The sequence below is a fragment of the Vespula vulgaris genome, chromosome 6 (assembly GCF_905475345.1).
Source record: "Vespula vulgaris chromosome 6, iyVesVulg1.1, whole genome shotgun sequence".
Classification (NCBI taxonomy): domain Eukaryota; kingdom Metazoa; phylum Arthropoda; class Insecta; order Hymenoptera; family Vespidae; genus Vespula; species Vespula vulgaris.
In genome coordinates this window covers 3,597,266-3,619,481 of record NC_066591.1, presented here as the reverse complement: position 1 = coordinate 3,619,481, position 22,216 = coordinate 3,597,266, and the positions used below count along the sequence as shown (strand labels likewise).

Here is a 22,216-nt window from a genome sequence, read left to right as displayed (position 1 = left end):
TAAGCTTAACTGTAAGCTTCAAAGTGTCTTGAAAAAGAGTAATTGATTTTTAAAATCACCTGAGAACTTAGCTCGTTTAAGAACTTTCGACTCAACCTTATATTATATATATAATATATATATAATATATATATTTATATATCTTATTTATTATATATATATACATATATATCTTTTTTTAATTTATTTAGAAAAAGCGAAATTCGTCCGACGTTTATAATAAATCTGCATGCAGTAGTTACTACTTATTATATTATAGGAATTGTTTAATCTAATCAGAATGTAAATAATAGAAACTAGAATATTTTATTAACAAATATATGGGTACCTCTATATACTCTCTCTCTCTCTCTCCCTCTCTCTCCCTCTTTCTCTTTTTCTCTTTTTCTCTTTATCTCTTTCTCTCTCTATCTCTCTAACATGTCCAATTATTTCTTTCTATTCTTCTAATCTTAATTCTTAATTTTTTTTGTATTTACTACGTAATCTCTAATATATCATATAATAATATCTAACTTAATATTAACTTTTATATATTATATTATTCTATGATATATAATAATACAATTTATTTATTTATTTTTTTTAATTAACATGCAAATACATTTAAAGAGATACCCATATAGTTTTATTTAATATATGTTTTTTACTCGCATCGTGCAGCTCGTATAAATTCGAAGGAATGCTAATATATCTAATCCCAACAATGTAGTTTTTTGTAGAGATTAGAAATTAGAAATTAGAGATTAGAAATTAGAAATTAGAATAGTCTTAATTTACAATCTATAAGGTTTCTTTAAACAAATAGATTAAATTGTATATATATATATGTGTGTGTATATGTATATATATATATTCTATCTCTATTTTTTATTAAATTTTTTGTACATTTTACTCACGTAAATTGAAACGTTTATTTATCAATTAACGTATAAAGTTAAACCTATTAAATAAGCGTTGTTAATCTCGTGGAATTCAACAGAGTGCAATATATATATATATATATATATATATATATATATATATATATATATATATACATATACACATGTGTGTACTTATAGGGTGTAATAGAGTTCATAAATTATATGAGCAAATATCTCGCGACTGGTTGAAGTTACAAAAAAGTTTATTACGAAAAATTTACATAATTTTAAGTCTGCTGCAAGGTGCATATAAAAATTTCTTCTTTTTTTCTTTCCTTTTTTTCTTTTCTTACTCGTAAACTTCCCGAGTTATAAAGATTAACATAGTTATTTTTCTTTTTAAATGGATACTCATAATTTTTTTTTGCATATTCATATAGTAATAATCATTTGCAAAAATCATATTTAGTAAACAAATTACTACTTAGATTACAACTGTAAACTAAGCATAATAAAAATTTTTCATTGTATGCAATTTCGATTACAAATGATCGATATCATCTACTATAACTAGATTAAAAAAAAAAAAGAAACAAAGATAAAAAAAAGATTTTTTAGCCATACTCGGTGACAAAAGTTTCAAAGTCGTACATATATTTCTTTTATTAACTTTTCTCTTGTAACTTCGTAAAATCGCTATGTTATATTTGCTCGGACATCTATTGATGGACACCCTGTATATAGCTTGGCTGAGGCTTTTAAAAATGGTGGAGCTTCGAAACTAGGTCAAACGGCTACTATCGACGAAAGATTTATTTTTCTATAACTGTGTTATCGGAAAACGATCGGGACGTTAAATACCTTTTACAGTTCGAAAAACATGTTTGAAATGATTAATCCATATTTAACGTACACATGCACATACTAACAAAGCACAGACAAAGAAACACGCAGAGAGAGAAGAAGTTAACAAGAGAGATAATAAAATTAAATCGAGCAAGTTTCGACGGGATTGTTTTTTTTTTTAATTAAAAAGTTTCATTGATTTTTATTGGTCTTTTACCGATGTTAATTGTTAAATAAAATATCCCATATATACTTTGGGTATATTGCATTTGTATACAATATACGTTTTAATTATGTAGATTTATTTATTTCTTTTTTCTCTTTCTTTTTTTTTTTTCTTTCATTTTCGTTGTTATTGTTGTTGTCTTTTTTTTTGTGTTGTTTAGTATTTCTTACTGAAGAAATGTAAAATGATTATATAGGGATAGATTCGTTTTAACGTTCGAATGATACAGAAAGGATTAAAGATTCTTTTTTTATTTTTTATTATTTTTATAATCAAATAAATTGATAAATAGTTCAAACTTTTATCAATACAAATGTTATTAGAAAATATATATAGGCATATATATAAATATTAAAATTCTTCTTTGAATAAATTTTAATTTAAAAAAAAAGAAAAGTATAATAAGAAAAGAAAAAAACGAAGATTAATAATTTGACTAGACTTTTACTAAGATAAATAATTTTTCTCTTTTCATATATATATATACACACATACACGCACACGCACATTATTGTTTGGATAAATACTAAATAATCAATTTTATAAAAATTTGAATAGATACAGATAGAAAATGTATTTTACTTCTTTTTCATTTATTTATTTATTAATTCATTTTCTTTTTTCCTCCCCCTTGTAATCTACAACACGTAATAATCTAATCGAGATATTAATACACACGAACCTCGTCGTAATTCGTCGAGAACATGCTTCGCTATCGTATTTTGCTGCCTTACAAGTAGAAAGTAAAAGCTTATTTGGATGACGCGAAAGATATAAGATTTCCTAGTAGAGTAGTAGAGAGAAAATTTAGTTAGCAAACGTAAAACGCCATGAGCAATGGAAAGAAAACAAAGAAAAGAAAAGATAAAAAAAAAGAAAGAGATAAGAAATAAAAAAAAAAAGAAGAAAGTAAGAAAGGAAAGAAGAAGCGTTAAACGCAACCTTTGTGTCGGTGTGTCTCTTCTGTCTATGTATTAGTGGCTCGTTTAGAAAAGTAAGAAAACTTTTACGGACGGCTATAACGAAAGAAAAGTTTGAAAAATGTAATGAAACCTTTTTATCGTTCCTCGAAGATACGACAAAAAAAAAAAAAAGAGAGAGAGAAAAAAGAAAAACAAGAAAGTAAAAAAAGAAAAAGATTGTAAGGGAGAAAGAAAAATAAATTAATAAACGAACGAACGAATGAATGAATGTATTATTTGCACGATTATATTTTTTACAAAATTATTTGCACAACTTTACGATATACCAGAAGTTATCAACCCTTAAGATATTAAAATTTGTTATTAAAATTTATGATAAAGCGGCACACAGGTTGTAACGCCATTTCATTTGAATGATCGATTGTAATAAAAAAAAAAAAAAAAAAAGAAAGAAAAGAAAGAAAAAGAAAAAGAAAAAAGCAACAAAAAAAAAGCACATTTATTGTAATCACACAGGGCGGGGTGAGCGCAAAGAGAGCATCATGGATATTCCTGAAAGATTCTTGGATCGAAGTAGTGAATCGGATGAGGACGATAAATGGAGGTAAATTGTTTCTTCGTTCTGTACTCTTGTAATAAAATTATTTACATACATATGCATACGTATAAAATTGTAATTTTTTATATACAATTAATGATCACAGTCTGGCAGCTAAAACTGAGAATGGTCTCGACTTGAAGCTAGGACGAGGTCAAGTTCTACCGAAAGGCTTCAAAATGATAAGTGGTAAAAAGTTTCATCTGAACAATCAAACTTTTATATATCATATATATATATATATGTATATATCGAAAAGATACATGTATTTTTTTGTTTAGGTCCACAATACGGCGAAGTGAAATTAGGTTTTTGTTTGAGCAAGGGTACTCTCGAGGTTGAAGTTATCTGCGCGAGGGATATCTGCCCAAAGGAAAAGGATGAACCCGGTAAAGAAATACATTTTTTCGGCTGAAGTTTTTCAACTAGAAGATATACAGAATATGTTTTATCTGTCATTTTGATATATCTCTTAAACTAAATCGTAGTTTCACAGAAACAAAAACGTACTCTCTTGAAGAATTATAAATCTCTTCTAGTTTGATACTTCAGCTTTTCTTTCTTTCTTTTTCTTTTCTTTTTTTTTTTTTCTTTTTTTTTTTAAGTATATACATATGTATATTTATTTAAAATTATCATATATTAAAAAAAAAATGTTAATCACAACAATTATAATATCGTAACGTTAATACGATCAACGTACTCATGATAAGTATAAAAAAATTAATAGTTCGATAATTACAAATATTTATTTATATATATATATATATTAGAAAAAAAGAAAATGATTTAAAAAAATAATATTGATGAGTAGAGAAATTCTAATGCTAAGTTACACATCAAAATACAATTGAAATTTAATTAAAATCGTATTATAATCCAATCATGATTTACTCGTCTAATTATGTATTTTTCAAAAATTAGATACTTACGTGAAGACGTATTTACGAGACGGTGAAAGATGGTTGCAGAAAAGAAAGACAAGAGTTATTCGACACACACGTAATCCTCAATATCGTCAGACCTTGAAATACAACAGTTGCGATGCCCTCGGTAGAAATCTTTTAATAATGTTGTGGGCAAAGAAACAAGGATTTGAGAGTAATCAAGGTTTGGGTGGAGCCGAAGTGAACCTTGAACTGTTGCCATTAACTCGTTTGACCGTAGATTGGTATACTCTCTTCCCGATCCATACGTTAGGCACACAAACAGCAGACTCGCCATGATGGCTAAGGGAAAAATGGGCTCTCGAAGCTGGCGAACTTGACCTCAGATTGAGTCTTTTACTCAAAGATGAGGGCGAGTCCGTCGTTAAGATCATCTCTTGATGGAAATCCGGGCTAATTGTATCTTACAAACGAGAAAATTTTATTTTTCGTGTTCATTTTCTGATTAATATTTATTTTATTTAAAGGATCACTGTGAGTTAGCAATGAAAATTATTTTCTTTTTTTTTTCTTTCTTTTTTTTTTTATGAAATTTAATAAAGAATGAATATACGATAACCTTAAATTTAATAATCAGTACGGGCCTAAAGTTGCTAGATGATTTTAATAAATGGAAATCTTTCGTCAACGACTTTTTAAGACTAATTTTATTAAGAAAAAAAAAAAAAAGATCGAACGAGCTAGGCTTGTTTGCGAATTTGCGATCTGTAAGAAAAGGAAAAAGTTAGTACTTGAAAAATCTTGAAGAGGAGTAAATTATTTTTTAAATCGTCTAATAACTTTTAAATCATCTAAGAGGACTTTTGATGCCCATTTTATTTATATATACATATAAATATAAATCCAGCAGCAAAGGTTAATGATTTGATCTATTTTTTTTTTTATGCGAATTAATTTTCTGCATTTGTATCGACAATGACAATCATATCGAGACAATTATTCTATGTAGTTAATCGGAAGAAGACAATCAAAATTATGCTAAATTTTGTCCTTTTTTTTTTTTGTTCCTTTATTTAAAATATTTCTTCGCTGCTCACAGTGATCATAATAAGTTAAACTTTGTAAAGTATTAAGTTCTACGATAATTTTCACTATAATGTTGCGTCCAATTCGTGTTCCTCTACCAAAACAACATTGAAAAAAAATCAACAGATTTATTACAATTATCTAAATAAATAATAATGCAGAAAAATATACACGCATATATATGTATATATATTAATAATTAATTTTATATAAATTAATAATTATATAATTAATTATTATATACGCATTATAATAATAATTATTATATAATAATATTTTTATTATTATAATTCATTTGTGTATGTATATGTGTATGTACATACAATATCGATTATAATAATTATTATATATAATTTATATATATAAAAAAAAAGAGAAGAAACAAATTTATATAAAATTAATCATTTTGAATATTAATAATCGAACAAAATCGATCTCTGAAGCAATATACGTACATAAAAAAAAAAAAAAAGAAATGACACGTATGATCCAAAATTAACACACATACGCACACACACTGACAGACAGACAGACAGACAGACAGACAGACAGAGACAAAAAATAATATGTCTATATAATGGTTTCAGCAATAAAAGCGTACCTGCGTTCAACTCGTTGTTTCGAACGACGCGCGAATATTATGATCGATAAAAACAATTATTTTTCTTCCGATTTTATCGTAAAAAGATTAAAGGAAAAAGAAATAGAAAAAGGAGAAAAAATAAAGAAATTCAGAAATTCAGAAAGAAAAGAAAAATAAAAAGGAAAAAAATGTTGTATGGGAAGAGCGAACGTGAGCCACGTAACATCGATGATCGATCGATGTTTATATAAGATTGAACAAAAATATATACATATAAAAGAAGTATACAAACGAGATACCATTTTTCCCAAAATCTGTAAAGGATTATGAAAAAAAAAAAAATCAAATTGATCGAACGATATAAACGAAACTCGATCGATTGATTTTGTAAGGCCTTATCGAGACATTTCTGATTAAATCAGTACAGTATTTAGATCGAGTCTCGTTGAAATCTAATTTTGTTCTCTATTCCTTTTTTCTGAATTCTTCGTAATTTTTTATTCTTGTTTTATATAAATCTAATGAATAAAAAAAGGCCGATGGAACCGTCGATTATAATGACGAATTTTTAACATTCTCATTAAAACAAAATTAAAACATTGTTTTCTTTTTTTTTTCTCTTTTCTTTTCTTTTTCTTTTTTTTTTTTTTGTTTGCTTTTTTTTTTTTTTTAATCATCATCAAAGATGACAATCAAGATCATCGAGATTTAAAACGACAGAATTTATTTACGAATTGAGAAATAAACAGACAACAATAAGATAGAGAAATAAAAAAGTGAAGAACAAAAATAAGATATGTAAACGATATCGATGGTTTCTCGCCTTAAATCATTTTAAACGAAAAGACAATCGATTTAATAAATAAAAAATAAATAAATAAATAAATAAATAAATAAATATAATAAATGAAGAGAATGCTCGCTGGTCGAGTTCGAAAGACATGGATTAATGATCACAGGTGAGGGAAGAGAGTAAAATGTGAGAAGAAGAAAAAGAAAAAGAAAAAGAAAAAGAAAAAGAAAAAGAAGAAGAAGAAGAGGAAGAAAGAAAAAGAAAAGAGAAGAGAGAAGAAGAGAAATAAAGAAAAGACAACTAACAAATGAAGTCGAGACTTAGCAGCCAATTCGAGTAATATACAAGAAAGAAGAAATTTGGTGTTTAGAGGTCGCACAATTTTTTTAGTAGTTAGTACGATATATCAACATATAGCGCAAGAAGTGTATTATTTGGAGGATAGTTTGAAAATTTGGCCATTGCGTGTTCTTTCGATTTGAAGAAAAAGAAAAAAAAAAAAAATTAATTTAAATTAAATTAAAAAAGAATCAAAGAAGAAAAAGAAAATTAACGAACAGTGTTTTATGTTGAAGTTTTTCCAACGTAATTTAGTATTTATATTATTTATTGTTATTATTATATGTTATACATTATAATGGTGTATAAATTAAAAATTATTAAGATTCCTGATTTAAAAGTGATATAAAAAATAATCTTAATAAAATATTTAAATTACGAATGATTATATAACATATAATAATAATAATAATAGTAATGGTAATATAATAAATTTTAACAGCAAGTTCAAAAATAACAATAATTTAAATATTTAATTAATACGAATCATTGAATTAATTCGTTTAATTTATCTCATGATTGGTAATGAAATAAAGGAAATGATTGTTTAAAAAATAAGACCAAAGCAATGGCCAACGTGATGTAAATATATATAACATATGTATATATATATATATGTATGTATATCAAATATATATATGTATATATATATATATATACATACAAACATTTAAACTGTAGAATATAATCCTTTATATAACAAAAAGGAAGAATATAAAAGAGACCGTGAATTGTTCAGACATATTGCGCTTACCCCGCCCGAAGTAGACATAGGTGATGATTAAACGTGATACTATCGAACACTTTAATTTTAACGACCTAAAGATATATAGTATCTTCGTGACCTTTTACAAAATACCGAAAATAATATAACGATCGTATTATTATTATTAATATTATTATATAAAAATATAAGATGATATGTGCGAGCAATCCATAAGTGTAAAGGATATTGTCTAAAAAGTTTAGATTCTAAAGAAAACCGATGTCGTTAGAGTAACAACAATAAATTATTATATTTTTATATGACGACTCCATTGCATTTATTTCATTATTTTATTTTATTTTATTTTATTTGTTTTTCTTATTCTCTAAAGCAACAACAAAAATTTTTGTTCTTCTATATATATATATATATGTATGTATAAGATAAAAATATATATGTTGATATAAATATAAAATATATTATTACATTATTATATGATACAGACGTATATATACAAGAAAAAAAATAAATATTGTCAAGTTACGATGGAGTCGATATAAAAATATGATAATTATTAATAAAAAAAGAAAAAAGAAAAAAAAAAGAAAAAGAAAAGAAAAGAAAGAAATAGGACACACGCGCCTAAATTATTTGTCGAGAGAAACGTGATGAATAATCAAAACGTACATATGTGTGTATATTGCTGACACGTTATTAGAAAATGGTGTGTCAATGTTCCCCATATCACAATAATTATCAATGTGAATACATGTGTATAGATAATGTATGTATGTATATGCGCGTATGCGATAAAATTCAGAATGTTAGATAAACGTACGTATGTATTGTCAAAGATGATAAACGACTAGACTATAGTTAAATAACAAAACCAAAAACAAAAAAAAAAGAACAAAAAAAAAATGAAAATACTATGATCGCAATCACAACAGTATACTCGATCTTATCTTCTAAATATTCTTATCAAATAACTTGCATATATATATATATATGTGCGAGTAATGTGCACAGTTTATGTCAACAATTATTAACATCCGGTTAAAAACTCCTTCAAAAAAAAAAAAAAAAGAAAAAAAGAAAAAGAACAGAAAGAAATACGACGACCTTCTTTTCTACTCTCTATATCTTTCTATACTGATAATGGAATAAAAAAAGAAAAAAAAAATAGAAAAAAAAATCCAATCTAAACTAAATCCTAAAAAATTAAAAAAGAAAAAGAGTAAAAATAAAAAAAAAAAAAACAATCTTTACGCTTTCCAAACTAATCAATCTTTCTTTATACATAGATAACATAATTACATACGTAAATAATACATATTTACGATATCTGATAATAATGCTGTGAGTTATATAGCTTGCACACTTCTTATCGCAAATAGAGTACGCCACTGATAGAGATTCCACCATTATGAAATAAATATTTCATTCGAATATATCAACTAAAAGATTCAAAAACGATTATCTCCAATGTTAAAAGAAAGAAAAAGGGAGAGAGAGAGAGAGAGAAAGAGAAAGAGAATGAGAAAATAAAAAAAGAAATAGAGAACAATTTCTAATCGTACTTTGAAAAGGTCTCGTAAATAAAAAATATAAAAAAATAAAATAAAATAAATCATTGATCTCTAAATCTATAGATTCTATATTTTAATGATGTCACTTCGAGTGTACAAAATTTCAATTTAAAATTTCTTCTAGAAAGAGGAGAGAAAGATAAAAGAAAAGAATAAAATATGACGTTCAAATGGATTTTGAATTAGATAAAGATATTTTACGCAACGACTATGAAAAATTTCTTTATTAAGCGTTTCAACGTTTCGCTATTAAGCGTCGCATAGACAATCCTAACGGACGATTAAAAAGCCTCTATTTATTGGAAAATGAAAAGACTATATAAAAATATATAAATGTATATATATATATATATATATATATATATATATATATATATATATATATCGTGATTAGCCTAACGCATTGTAGATGCGTTTTCTACTAATTATTCGAATTAATTAAAGACTAATTATCAACACCTGTTACTACTGTTACCGATACTAGTATATTACATACTTATTGCTATTAATCTATTCTATTTACTATTGAAATTCTCTTTAACTATAGCTTTACGCAATTTACTGGCCATATAGTGAATATACAAGTTTTATATATGTATATACATGTATTCATATATATATATATATATATATATATATATATATATATATATGTATGTATTATGCGACAAAAATTAGAGAACGTTTATATCAATTATATAAAAAAATTTGCGATCGAATTAAGTAAATTTTTTTTCTTTTCTTTTCTTTTCTTTTCTTCAAAAAAATCACGTAGAAAATATTCACGAGAAATTTAAATATGGAATGATAAGAAATTGATAAATTAATCTATCAAATGAATTTTTTACGAATTAATGAATACGTAAATTGTTAATCATTTTCAAAAAATTATGGTAGTGTTCAGTATTATATAATCAATTACTATCATTTAAGATTACGTTATTAATTATTTAGGATTATTATCGACTTTCTGTAATTTAATACGTGGTGCCTGAAAACAGGCAATACTTCGTACTTCGTTGATAATGTAGCTTAAGAGTGCCTTTTATCAGTGAAAAAAAAATTTGTAAGCCCCTTTAAAAATGCTATCCATTCGTACATACGTGTAACAATAAATTCTCATACTTAAGTCTCTTATTATGTTACCTATTGTAAAAACTTACCGACAAATTTATTATTACCGACTTGTAATACTCTATTAGCTACATTACCGACAAAGTATAAAACTGCCTGTATCGATACGACATACATTTAATATTGAAAAGCGAAATGCTTTGCTAATGAAAATTCAAAAGTTCATTTATCTTCAATTTTATAATATTTTCATGTTGTTATTTGTAATTTTTATAGATTAACAAAATTCAACTTCGCTATTGGCCATTTTTAACATCTTTGATTAATCTCTTGAACAAAAAGGACAAAAATTTTTCTATTTTTTTGTCTCTCGCTTGATAACTTATCAAATGATCTATCACTGTTTCCTTTAATTCTTTTTTATCACAATTATTAAGTCATAATTTCATAATAAACGGAATGGCCTAGACACTTAACAATCGAGCATAACCACCTCAGGTTTGCACTATTATCTATTACTACTACACTACTACATTACTACTATTACTACTACACTACTACATTACTACTACTACTACTACTACACTACTACTACTACTGCTATTACTACTATATTATTACTCTTACTATACTACTGCATTTCGCCTAAACTAAAAAAGAAGAAAAAAAAAACAGAAAAAAAATGTAAAGAGGTTAGGTAAAATAACGATTAATACATTACATATAAATACATAAACGTGTACGACTAAAACGAATGCTGTATTAACTTTGACAATCGAATCTATTAATCCAAAAGAGATCTTTAAAAATCATACGTATAAATATATACAACACATAAAAAGAAAAAATATATATAATATAAATAAACATATACATATATATATATATATAAATTAAAAAAGAAAAAAAAAACAATATTATAAATGTATGTAAGAATAAAATAAAATAAGTGCGCGTATGTGTAATATAACTCAATGATGTTAAGTGTGTGAAAGATTCAAAGCAGAAAAGATTATAAGTAAGAAAAAGACAGTAAAGAAAAAGAGAGATACATTATCGTTCTTACGTACGTCATCAAAGCGACGATAGCGCCGCTTTGCGTTTGAAATAGAAAGTATCGAAGAAAATATTTTTGAAAGAATTTCTTAGCTAATTATGCTAATCGAAGAGGTGCTAACAAGTTAATTGTCACATTTTGTCCCTCCTTAATTAAAGGAATATGATGTTCTCGTATGATGGAAAATTAAAAAAAAAATATTGAAAAAGTAAAAATGAAGAAAGACAGAAAGAAAGAGAGAGAGAGAGAGAGTAAGAAAGAGAGAAAGGTAAAACGATTTCAAATGCTAATCTTTTCCAATACATATCTCTATCGTATGTACATACATATTTGCATATGTATACGTATATGACACGACTCGTCTAACCTCTAAAAGTAAGTGAACGTGACAATCTCCCTTTAATGAATTAATTTTATTATTATTATCATTGTTATTGTTATTATTATTATTATTATTATTATTATTATTATTATTACTATTACTATTATTAATATTATATTGTTGTTATTATAATTAATACTACTATTTTATTATTATTATTATTATTATTATTATTATTATTATTATTATATTATCATCATTATTGTCTTACATCAATCTGTGTCAATGAAGAAAATTATGTATATATTTGTTTATTGAAGAAAAAAGGGAGCTAATAATTATGTACAACTACATATTATGTAATGATTGTACGATCGAGATAGATTTTTTCGTGTATTTTCAACGATCGTAAACATCCTTTTTAACACATACATATATACAGAACAAAACACTACATAACAACACTAGCTCGAATACGGCCTAAAAACTAACCTAAAAGCGAGGAAGAGAAAACGAAGAATCGATTCTCGAAATATATATACATATATATATATATATATACATATATATATATATAAATAGATGGATATATGTATATTATATTATATTCCCAGTCGATAAAGAAACCTAGTATAGATGTTAATATTAAATTAAGTATTTTTAAGAGATGCAAAATATATGTATATCAAGAGAATCTATCAAAGATTAAAGAAAGAATGAGAGAGAGAGAGAGAGTGTGTGTGAAAGAGAAAAAGAGAGAGAGATAAAAAAGGAAGTCATTCGAAAAGCATCGAATAATTACCGACCGAGCACGAGCATTTATTATCTTATAATTTCAATTTCTTTTTCTTTCTTATTTTTATTTTGACTTTCAATAAGGAAATATTTATTTCTTTTGGACGAAATAATTTATATATTTTTTTTACTTTATATATATATATATATATTTTATTGTAGATAATTTGTGAAATCTGTAAAAAAGATCTAAAGCTTAAAAATCGATTTTTTTTGTTTTCTTTATTTTTTCAATATTAAATTCATACTCTTATGAGTTTTATGTTTTGTTCACATATAAAGACTGTACGGCAGAAAAGCGATTTTTTTCGTATAAATCGCAAAAAAGATTATAGAAATATATACATATATATTTGTGCTGGAAAGAGAATATCTTTAAAAAAAGAAAAAAAAAAATAAAAAGAAAAAAAAATGTAGATAAGACAGACATAGACGATACATTATTGTATGAAATAATAAATGTGGTGTCACTAAAATATGTGTTGCGTTGTGATTGTGTCGTGTATACATCAATTAGAATTAAAGATGTAGACGATAAAATTAACAGAAGAAACGAATAAATAAAAAAGAGAATGAAAACAAAAAAAATTTCATAGATTGATCGAACACGAAATAAATTGGAAAAATTTTTTTAATTTTTTTTTACACTTTTTGTTTTCTTTTTTTAATATAAAATATTTGTTATTTTAATATTTGTATATAAAATGGCACTTAACTCATTGAAATGTCAAATAACGTAAAATATTTTTCCAATCGTTCGATATATATTATGTTCATAATATCGAATAAATATAGACGTGATAAAATATAATATCTTTGATCAAAATATTATAACGACCTGTAATAAATTATTGGAAAGGATTAGGTTTGAAATTTTGATCGTTATATGATATAAAATTATATACTCTATTATCAAGACATTTTACAAAAATCTAATTAATATTTTACACGATAGTACAACAACGTACATTTTTTATTGCTACGTCGGAGCTGTCAACTTGTTAATAAGACAGTGGAATTATGATGGGAATCGATTTTGAAAATCGAAATTGATTAATTAACAATTACGATTGCTCGACGAGAATTGTCATTTTTGTCATGAAAAGGCCGTTAAATATAATTAATTAAATAATATTATAAACTTCCAATGTCGTTAAATCTTTTCAATTTTTCGGGGAAAACGTCTTTGAAAAGTACAGGATCGGCACGAAATTCAACAGATTGTAACGGCATTGTTCCATAGATTGATGAAAATCTATTTATACATTGTGTACGTTCAACCATATGTGTTAAATCTGCCGATAACATCTCGGTATTTGTACACTCTGGACATCGAAATTTCTTTTTTGGTGTCACCTATAAAAAATTTGATGCTCATTAATCTTATTAAAAATTAAAGTTACGAATTAATAATAAAAATTACCTTTATCGGAGCTTTTCCTGTAGTATTAGCAACTAAAAAATTCATTGCTATATCTTCGCAATTCATATGTTCGTCTACCCATTCTTTAATATCACCCGGCATCGCAGTTGTATACATATAATTCCAATACTACAATAAACAATGATTTTTTTTTTCTTTGAGAAAAGTAAATAATAATTAATGTAAAAAAATAAGAAATGATATATCGTACTTATATGCGTCTTCGAACGGATATAGGAAATGGAGTTCAGGTAAAGGATATTACAAATTCAATATAAAATTAAAATGCCAACAATTGTTCGTGCCTATAAAATTTTACGTAAGAAGGAGTTATAATCGTGAATTAAAATTTTGTCTTCTTTCAAAAATGACAAATGATAGAATATATACCTTGTGATGAAAGGCAGCACCAGTTAAAACCATAGAAATACTATTAGTCCATTCACTCTCATATTTCCAACAATTAGTAGTATTATCCCACATGTGAATACGAGATGGAAATCCTACTATTCTGTCTGGAAATTCTCTCCAAACCTATGCAAACATCATTGAAGTAAATGAAACGTCATTCGATAAATTTTGTTTTGTCGATTTAAATAATTAGTTCGTAATGAATACTTCGTAAGCAAATTCTACTTCATCGGTCGTTAACATAATAATATCGTCATCTATCGAAAGTACTGCTTCGGTTTCTATTTCGTCATATGGATAAAATCTGTTCGACAATTTATTTTCTTTCGTTTGAATAACTTTTAATGGTTTAGTTAGTTTTGGCCATCTTGAAGCTGTAATGTATCAAAATCTATGAATATATATATATATATATGATTATTACATGATTGGTAATAGTTTTAATATTAATTAATATACGTACAATGAGGTGGATCTTTTTGTTGATTATTCCAAATAACTAAAACTTTGGATAAACTTGGCACTTTTACAATTTTATTGATTAAAATAAATAATAATTCTAGCCTGTCGTACGTTAAAATAACAGCTGTGAATCCTCTTGTCTTGGGAGCAGTTAATGGTAGAAAAAGTGGAGAAATTTTATCCTGTTTATAAGAAAAAAAAAATATATATATATATATAGATAACATCTATGCTTAACATATATACTATGTCTTTGATAATTTACCTTATGAGTAGGTATATTCCAATATATATAATCTCTTGCAAAATTTGTAAACACACGATCTGCTAATATTTCTAATGTTGTATCTGTTATTTTTTGCATTGATTGAAAATATCTTTTATAAAGCCATGTACCTTGCTCTCTCAATTCTATTATTCTTTGCTGAGATATTCTCTTTAATATTGATATTACTTGTAGAACATCTATTTCGCGAACGAATATTGCTGCTCTATAAAATTATAAATATCAATTTTTTTATATAATTGAATTGAATGAATGATAAATATGATATCTGTAATTATAAATATCAAACCTTGTCCAATCAATCGTTCCATAAAATGGCATAACCAGTGAATCTGCCACAATTACTGGTATACAACCAGCTGCCATAGCTTCTAATAAAACACTTTGTGCTAATCTTGCTCCGCGTATTACGAAACAAAATGTGGCTGTCTAAAAATACAAAAAATGTACAAATATTTTCGCGTATCCTTATTTAATATAAATATTACTACGTTGTAGAAATAAATTTTTTAGAGTATTACGTACTTGAAGTACAGCGGGATATTTATAAACATCTTTTCCAGCGCAGCGTACTGTATTATTCATAGGACTGTATTGTAAACATGGGCCAAGTAATAATATTTCTTTTGGAAAAGAACTTTTAAGTTCTATTAAATCTTGTTCAAAAGCAGAATTAATATTAATTTGAGACGACATAAGTAACCATATTCTAAAAGAAATTATTAAACAGATAGATATTATTCCTCGCAGATATCTGGTTTAAAACTTTTTTTCTCATAAATATCATTAATACCTTTTAATTTTAATATTTCTATTGAAATTAGTTAGAAATGAGCTGTAAACAGGTAAGCTGATATCGAATCCAGATCTATAAGTTAATGTAGATAATCCAGCACCAGCGATCATAGCTTTTCCAACTGATACATCGAGAACTGTGTTATAATCCGGAACGCTTCCTGGTACCATATTGAATATTAAATGATTTTCTCCGCCATTCCAACTATTGTCATAAGATAAAAATACTGCAATTATTTGTAAATACAATACATGTTTAAAAAGACAATCTAGATTTGTTAAATACTTACAATGGTAATGTTTTCAATGCTTGCGATACTTCTTGCAATTTCAATCTATTCTGATTGAGAGTATCGATGGAGGGAACAAATATACATGCTTCGTGAGGATTTGAAGTGTAAAACTTACTTGATATAAGAGCATTTAAGATTTGATAAAACTCTTTAGTCATTTGATTAGTTATTGGTTTATGTGATCCATCCAAATATATTTTTGGAGGGTATACGTATACTAAAGGTTTATTGCCTCTACTACCACAACGATATACGTTGAAACAATTAAAATATGTACAAGAAGAATTGGTAATGTCAGCTGCTGGTGAATCTGCACTTAAAACCTCAGTGGGTAGTGTATTTATATTAGTTAAAACAATTGCATTATAAATTGAATTTTGTGGAGTATCTCCAAATTTAAAAACATGATATGCAGCGATTAATATGATAATCAATGTAAACAAAAATAAAGTCACAACAAATAGATTGTGATAATGATACGGTAAACGTATCGTTTTGAAAGATAATCTCGTTGGTAGAACCATCTTACATTTTATCGATATACTTATTAACCAATACACTTTACTTATACGTCACATCGTAGAAAAAATGTTGAAATCCTACGATCAGCTGATAGTCGCCGAACGAAATACGCCATTTTTATTTTCGCCTTTGGATATACACGTATACGTATATTTCTGTCAGCTTCATTTTAATATTTAATGAAAGAACAAAAAAGATATTATATTGACACTTATCGTATCAATACATAATGATTTTGTGAGAAAAATTAAAGAAGTGTACAACACTGTATAGTGTACATAACATTTTACTTTAAATCTATTTATGATCGTTAACCTGAATCTAGGATCTGACGTATGTGGTACAATCTAGTCCCTATTCGTTTCTATACCGTAGTTATGAATTTTTGGTACACCCTGATAATAATTCTGCGCGGGAATCCTGATACTATTTTTTAAATTGATAATATTCTTTTTTTTCTTAATCGTCTTCTAAACTACCGATAAATTGTAATTTTTCGTTGGAATATTCAAATGTTATTTATAGTTCTCGTTCAATGTAATTTGTTTATAAATGTTTAACCTACAACGTGTTAATAATAATTAGTTCGTATATATATATATATATATATTTCAAATAATTACAATTTTTTGAATAACGTGTGTTTTTATATATATATATATACATATATACATAATTTACGAAATACAACGCGCATCTAGTAATATAACCTAACCTATACGAATACATACGCGTATAATTCGTTGATAAAACAATAAGAGAAATATTTGTGATGTTCAGTGTGTATTAAAAATGTTATGAGATATAGAATGTATCCAGCAAATCATAAGACTATTTTCGTATTAGACCATACGCCTTATTTTGGTATATCCGCGGAATCCCCATTAGAATTTGACTTTTTGAAGAGTCGAGGGCAGAATTTAATACCATTAGCTCCCGTTTGTAAATCATTATGGACTACAAGTGTCGAAGCATCTCTTGAATATTGCCGCATTGTTTGGGATTTATTCCCAACTGGCAAATTGGTTTGTAAATGTATTATCAATATGATTTATGAAACGTATTATTAATTCATATCTTTCTTATAGATTAGATACGTAGTGACTGACCGTGCGGCTTATGTATTGAACTCATGGAGTCCGCTTCAACAAAATCTAACTCATGTAATTATTAGTTAAAAGTCTGTGATTTATATATTATCTTGTATCGTACGATTAGATCTTTCTTAAGTTTATTTAATTTTAGATAATGAATGGAACCGCCATTCTTGGCGTACCAACAAAAAATCCAGAACAAGGAGAAGATTATTCGGTGATACATGGACTAAGAGTAGCTATAGAAACGCTTAATGAATGTTCTGAGATTCAACACGAAAAGAGAACTTCTTTGAATGAAAATATCAATAAGCTTTTGAATAGGGGTAGAGTGATTTGTATTACAAGTGCACGAGATAATAGTAATATGAAAAGTTTAGAAAATATATTTTTGAACGAATTAACTCAAGAGAATAAAACAGCTCTAGCTTCGGATCAGTAAGTACTTCTTTTTGAACATTTTTTTTTTTCTAATATATATAATTTATCTTCTTGATTTTATTGCAGTTTGATGCCAATAGATTTCTGTCATTTAGTTATATTAAATATCTGCCCTAATAACATCGAATCTCAAGTTACCAGCCAAGGACCAAGAGAGGTATTTGTTATTTAAATTTTTTTATTTGCTTTTATAAGAATATTTTTCATTTTCAATATTTATACCAAAGGTCTCTCCTCTTTTGACGGTGGAAGTGCATTCGATAAAAGCCCCAGCATTACATTCAAAATTATCCCATCTTATTTTATCGCATTATGACTTAGCCAGTACAACAGTAACAGGAATACCGATGAAAGAAGAACAAAATGCCAGTTCTTCTGCGAACTATGATGTAGAAATATTTCATTCCTCTGCTGCACATACTGCAATCTTGAAAGGTATATAATTAATTATTAGAAATGATGTATAACTTGTATATACGTATATACGTTTATTACAGGTAATCCACAAGATTCAGCATTACTAAAAACATTCAGAAGATTCGAAGAAGGTTCAGAGTACGAAACAGTAACATTAAAATGGTGTACACCTCGAGGTTGTAGTGCATCGGAAATGCAAAATTGCACGGCAATGCATAGGATCACTCCCGTAGATGTAAATAGTAGGCCGTCTTCTTGTCTAATTAATTTTCTTCTAAATGGTAGATCAGTAATGTTAGAAATGGCGAGAAAAAGCGGTGGAAAGACAATATCTCATTTACTTGCTGCTCACGGTGGTGAAATCTTTATACATACATTATCTACAGCAAGAAGCGTTCTTGAAGATCCACCTTCTATCAGTGAAGGTTGCGGCGGTCGTGTTACAGATTATAGAATAACCGTAAGTTTAGAAAAACAAATTTTTTTTTTTGAATATCTAAGTACTCATTCTTTTTTATCACGTAGGATTTTGGATCTCTTATGAGAAATAACATGTTAGTGCCTTTAAAACGTAGTCCAAACAGTATTCCAGAAGGACCAGTGGAAAGAATGAGACCAAGATTAGAACGTCATACAAAATATTGGCCGATAACAATTTCTAGTACTCTCATGTTTAATTTAAAACAGGTAAACAATAAAATTATTTTCTACAAAATATCCAACGAACACAAATTTTTATCTTAGAATATGAATTATCTTTCAGTTACTCGATCCTTTACCAGAAATTATGATAAAAGAAGAAATAACAGTGGAAGAGGTTGTGCAATGCAAACAAATAATCTTTAGTATACTTCAATTGGAAGCAAAACATGAAACATTGTCGATGCCAAGTATAGGTGGTGGACGAGTTGGTAAAGGTGGGGCTCGTAGAGAAGAACACTATCGTTTGTTATGGGGCGAGTTGGAAACTTTTCTTAAACATCATGCGAATAATTCTTCTAATCATTCCGAAGTTCTAAATTGTTTGCTCGAAGTAAGAAGCAAAGATGACAAAGATAAAGTTGAGTTGGATCAAGCTTTACGCGAATTGGATGGGTAAGTTATATTTTTGATTATAAATTTAGTTTGCTAACACTTTGAGATAGTGTATAAAAAAAAACAAAAAAATATTGATGTAATTTTTAATTTACGTAAAGCTTTGGAAAGGAAGATGGAATTGCACGAGCAAGTGTGATCAGGGCAACAACGGACTCACCAATGTCACCGCCAGCAAGTACGTCAATATCGTTTGGAAAACAATTTCACAAAGGGAATCATCATGCACCGAAAACATTGTTAGATATCTGGTTGCAAAGAAGTACACCAAAGGAAAAAAAACCGGAGTTTCATGGTCGAATTAACTGTGAGGGTATTATAGCTAAATTATATCCTAACTTGAAAGAAAGTGGAAGAGAACCTAGAGAAACGATATTGGAAGGATAAATCAAGATAAAGAATGAATAAACAATAGTAAGTTCTAAAGTAAATTATACATTTTAGTTTTTAAGTAAATTATACTTTCACTTCTTTTCTTTTGCTTATTAATAAATATTCTTATTTTTATTAGCAATCAGAAAGATTAATCACAGTGAAGAAAAAAGAAAAAAAAAATACATATATAAACATAAACGTACATGATACATAAGAATGTAAATAATATTCTAACGAAAACTACAACAAAGCAAGACAAATATATATATATATATGTATGTATGTATGTATGTATATGTATATCTATATTAAATATATATGTAATTTAAACAATGTACGTTTCTTTTTTCGTATCAATGGCAATGAAAGAAAAAAAGAAAAAAAAAAAGAAGAGAGAAAGAAATAAGAGAACCAAGTTATAAAAATATAAATCCTTTATAATATCTATCTAATTATCTAAATCCAATTAATTCCAAACAATATATAACTCACGTTGGTCAACAAATTTAAAGATAAAGATTTATCACGACTTATTATTCGAGTAACGATCGAACGAACGGAAATACAAAAGATAAATTTGAATTAAACTAAACTATTTTAATCAAAAAATATATTCTGATATGTATGATAACATATGACATAAACTTGATATCTAAGTTTCATTTAACAAGGACACGTAAGTCCAGATATCAAACGATAAATAGAAGAGAAGAAGATAGAGAATAACGAAAGACAGAAAAAGAGAAAGAAAGAAAGAAAGAAAGAAAGAAAGAAAGAAAGAGAAAAATGTATCAGTGTAACAACAGAAGAACGGTAAGGATAGTAACGTTTATCCCGTAACGACCTTGCCGTCCTACGCTGGTATTTTATAGCCAACACGTCGTCGTGTCTGCCGACTGTCTGAGTTAGTACACGAGAAGAGAGAGAAAGAGAAAGAGAGAGAGAAAGACGTTGACCTCTTTTGAAAACTATAGGACTTGCGTCTGGGTATGTATCCTACCTCCCACCATCCTTTAAGATTCGCTTGCATCTCCCCCAGTTCCCTCCCGCAAATGGAATTCCATTGCTAATCGATGGTAGGAGGGAGGACAGTAAGCAACAGCAGCAACAGTAAGCAAGCAACCAAGCAGCAGGTACACACACACACATATATATATATATATATTCATACATATATACATATGTATGATGTAGTAGTAATGTAACGGGAGCAACGGGTCGGGGGAAAAGAGAATCGACGGAGACGAAAGTGGAGAACCGTACGTTGTGTGTGGGGTGGCGGGTGGGAGAATACAAAGAGAGAGAGAGAGAGAGAGACAGAGAGATAGAGTGTGTGAGAGATGAGGAGGAAGAGGAGGAGGAGGAGGAGGGTGGTAGTGTGGTGGCGGAAGGAACCATGGAATACAAGTTCGTGACGTAACAGTTCATTCATCCCGAGACAGACGATATCACGGTCAATGGTGTGTACATCGTGCGTACGCATATATGTATATACATTGGACTTGGGTCTGGATTGCGTTTTCTCTCTCTCTCTCTCTCTCTCTCTCTCTCTCTCTCTCTCTCTCTCTCTCTGTCTCTGTCTCTGTCTCTGTCTCTCTCTTTCTATTTCTCTCTTTTTCTCTCTGTGATATAATATATGTATATATATATATATAGGTTTGTATGTATGTATGTATGTATGTTATATGTTTTCTCTCTATCTTTCTCTCTCTATCTCTCTCTCTCTCTCTCTCTCTCTCTCTCTCTCTCTCTCTCTCTCTCTCTCTCTCTCTTTCTCTCTCTCTCTCTCTCTTTCTCTCCCTCTCTTTCTCTTTAGATATTCTCGCACATTTTATGCGATAGATCCGAACATGCGTGTTGATACTGTTTGTGTGGGTGTGTAGTATAGTAATAGTACTGTAGTAACGTATGT

The 22,216-nt window shown here is 27.4% G+C and overlaps 3 protein-coding genes across 23 annotated transcripts in view; 2 read left to right on the top strand and 1 right to left on the bottom strand.

The window, feature by feature from the left end:
- The window catches only part of LOC127064761 (regulating synaptic membrane exocytosis protein 2), a 152,293-nt gene extending 140,888 nt beyond the window's left edge, over positions 1–11,405 (top strand). For 14 of the 16 annotated variants that reach the window (XM_050996288.1, XM_050996290.1, XM_050996286.1 and 11 more), the window contains 4 exons: positions 3,378–3,465; positions 3,566–3,648; positions 3,741–3,848; positions 4,384–11,405. In XM_050996288.1, coding sequence (XP_050852245.1) covers positions 3,378–3,465; positions 3,566–3,648; positions 3,741–3,848; positions 4,384–4,685 — 581 coding nt within the window. In that variant the 3' untranslated portion in view covers positions 4,686–11,405. Of the gene's footprint in view, positions 1–3,377; positions 3,466–3,565; positions 3,649–3,740; positions 3,849–4,383 lie in introns of those variants that run through there. The other 2 variants (XR_007781824.1, XR_007781825.1) reach the window with 2 other exon arrangements.
- A 2,177-nt stretch (positions 11,406–13,582) lies between these two features.
- On the bottom strand, positions 13,583–16,884 carry LOC127064763 (exostosin-2). The gene is made up of 10 exons (XM_050996302.1): positions 16,358–16,884; positions 16,066–16,272; positions 15,798–15,981; positions 15,562–15,701; positions 15,252–15,477; positions 14,988–15,168; positions 14,732–14,898; positions 14,504–14,647; positions 14,114–14,242; positions 13,583–14,046 (listed from the first exon to the last, which is right to left on the bottom strand). Exons 1-10 carry the CDS (start codon positions 16,882–16,884, stop codon positions 13,825–13,827), a joined length of 2,127 nt encoding a protein of 708 aa, XP_050852259.1. The 3' UTR covers positions 13,583–13,824.
- A 186-nt stretch (positions 16,885–17,070) lies between these two features.
- LOC127064764 (integrator complex subunit 13) lies at positions 17,071–20,637 on the top strand. Of its 6 annotated transcripts, none has more exons than XM_050996307.1 (11): positions 17,071–17,215; positions 17,729–17,907; positions 17,971–18,045; positions 18,128–18,414; positions 18,484–18,574; positions 18,645–18,852; positions 18,915–19,294; positions 19,360–19,521; positions 19,598–19,929; positions 20,031–20,343; positions 20,441–20,637. In XM_050996307.1, the coding sequence occupies exons 4-10, from the start codon at positions 18,131–18,133 to the stop codon at positions 20,314–20,316; spliced, it is 1,743 nt and encodes a 580-aa protein (XP_050852264.1). In that variant the 5' UTR covers positions 17,071–17,215; positions 17,729–17,907; positions 17,971–18,045; positions 18,128–18,130; the 3' UTR covers positions 20,317–20,343; positions 20,441–20,637. The 6 variants fall into 6 exon arrangements, with proteins under 6 accessions (XP_050852264.1, XP_050852262.1, XP_050852260.1 ...); XM_050996305.1 differs by having other exon boundaries at positions 17,145–17,222; XM_050996308.1 differs by lacking the exon at positions 17,071–17,215 and adding an exon at positions 17,230–17,370.
- Positions 20,638–22,216: the final 1,579 nt, after the last annotated feature.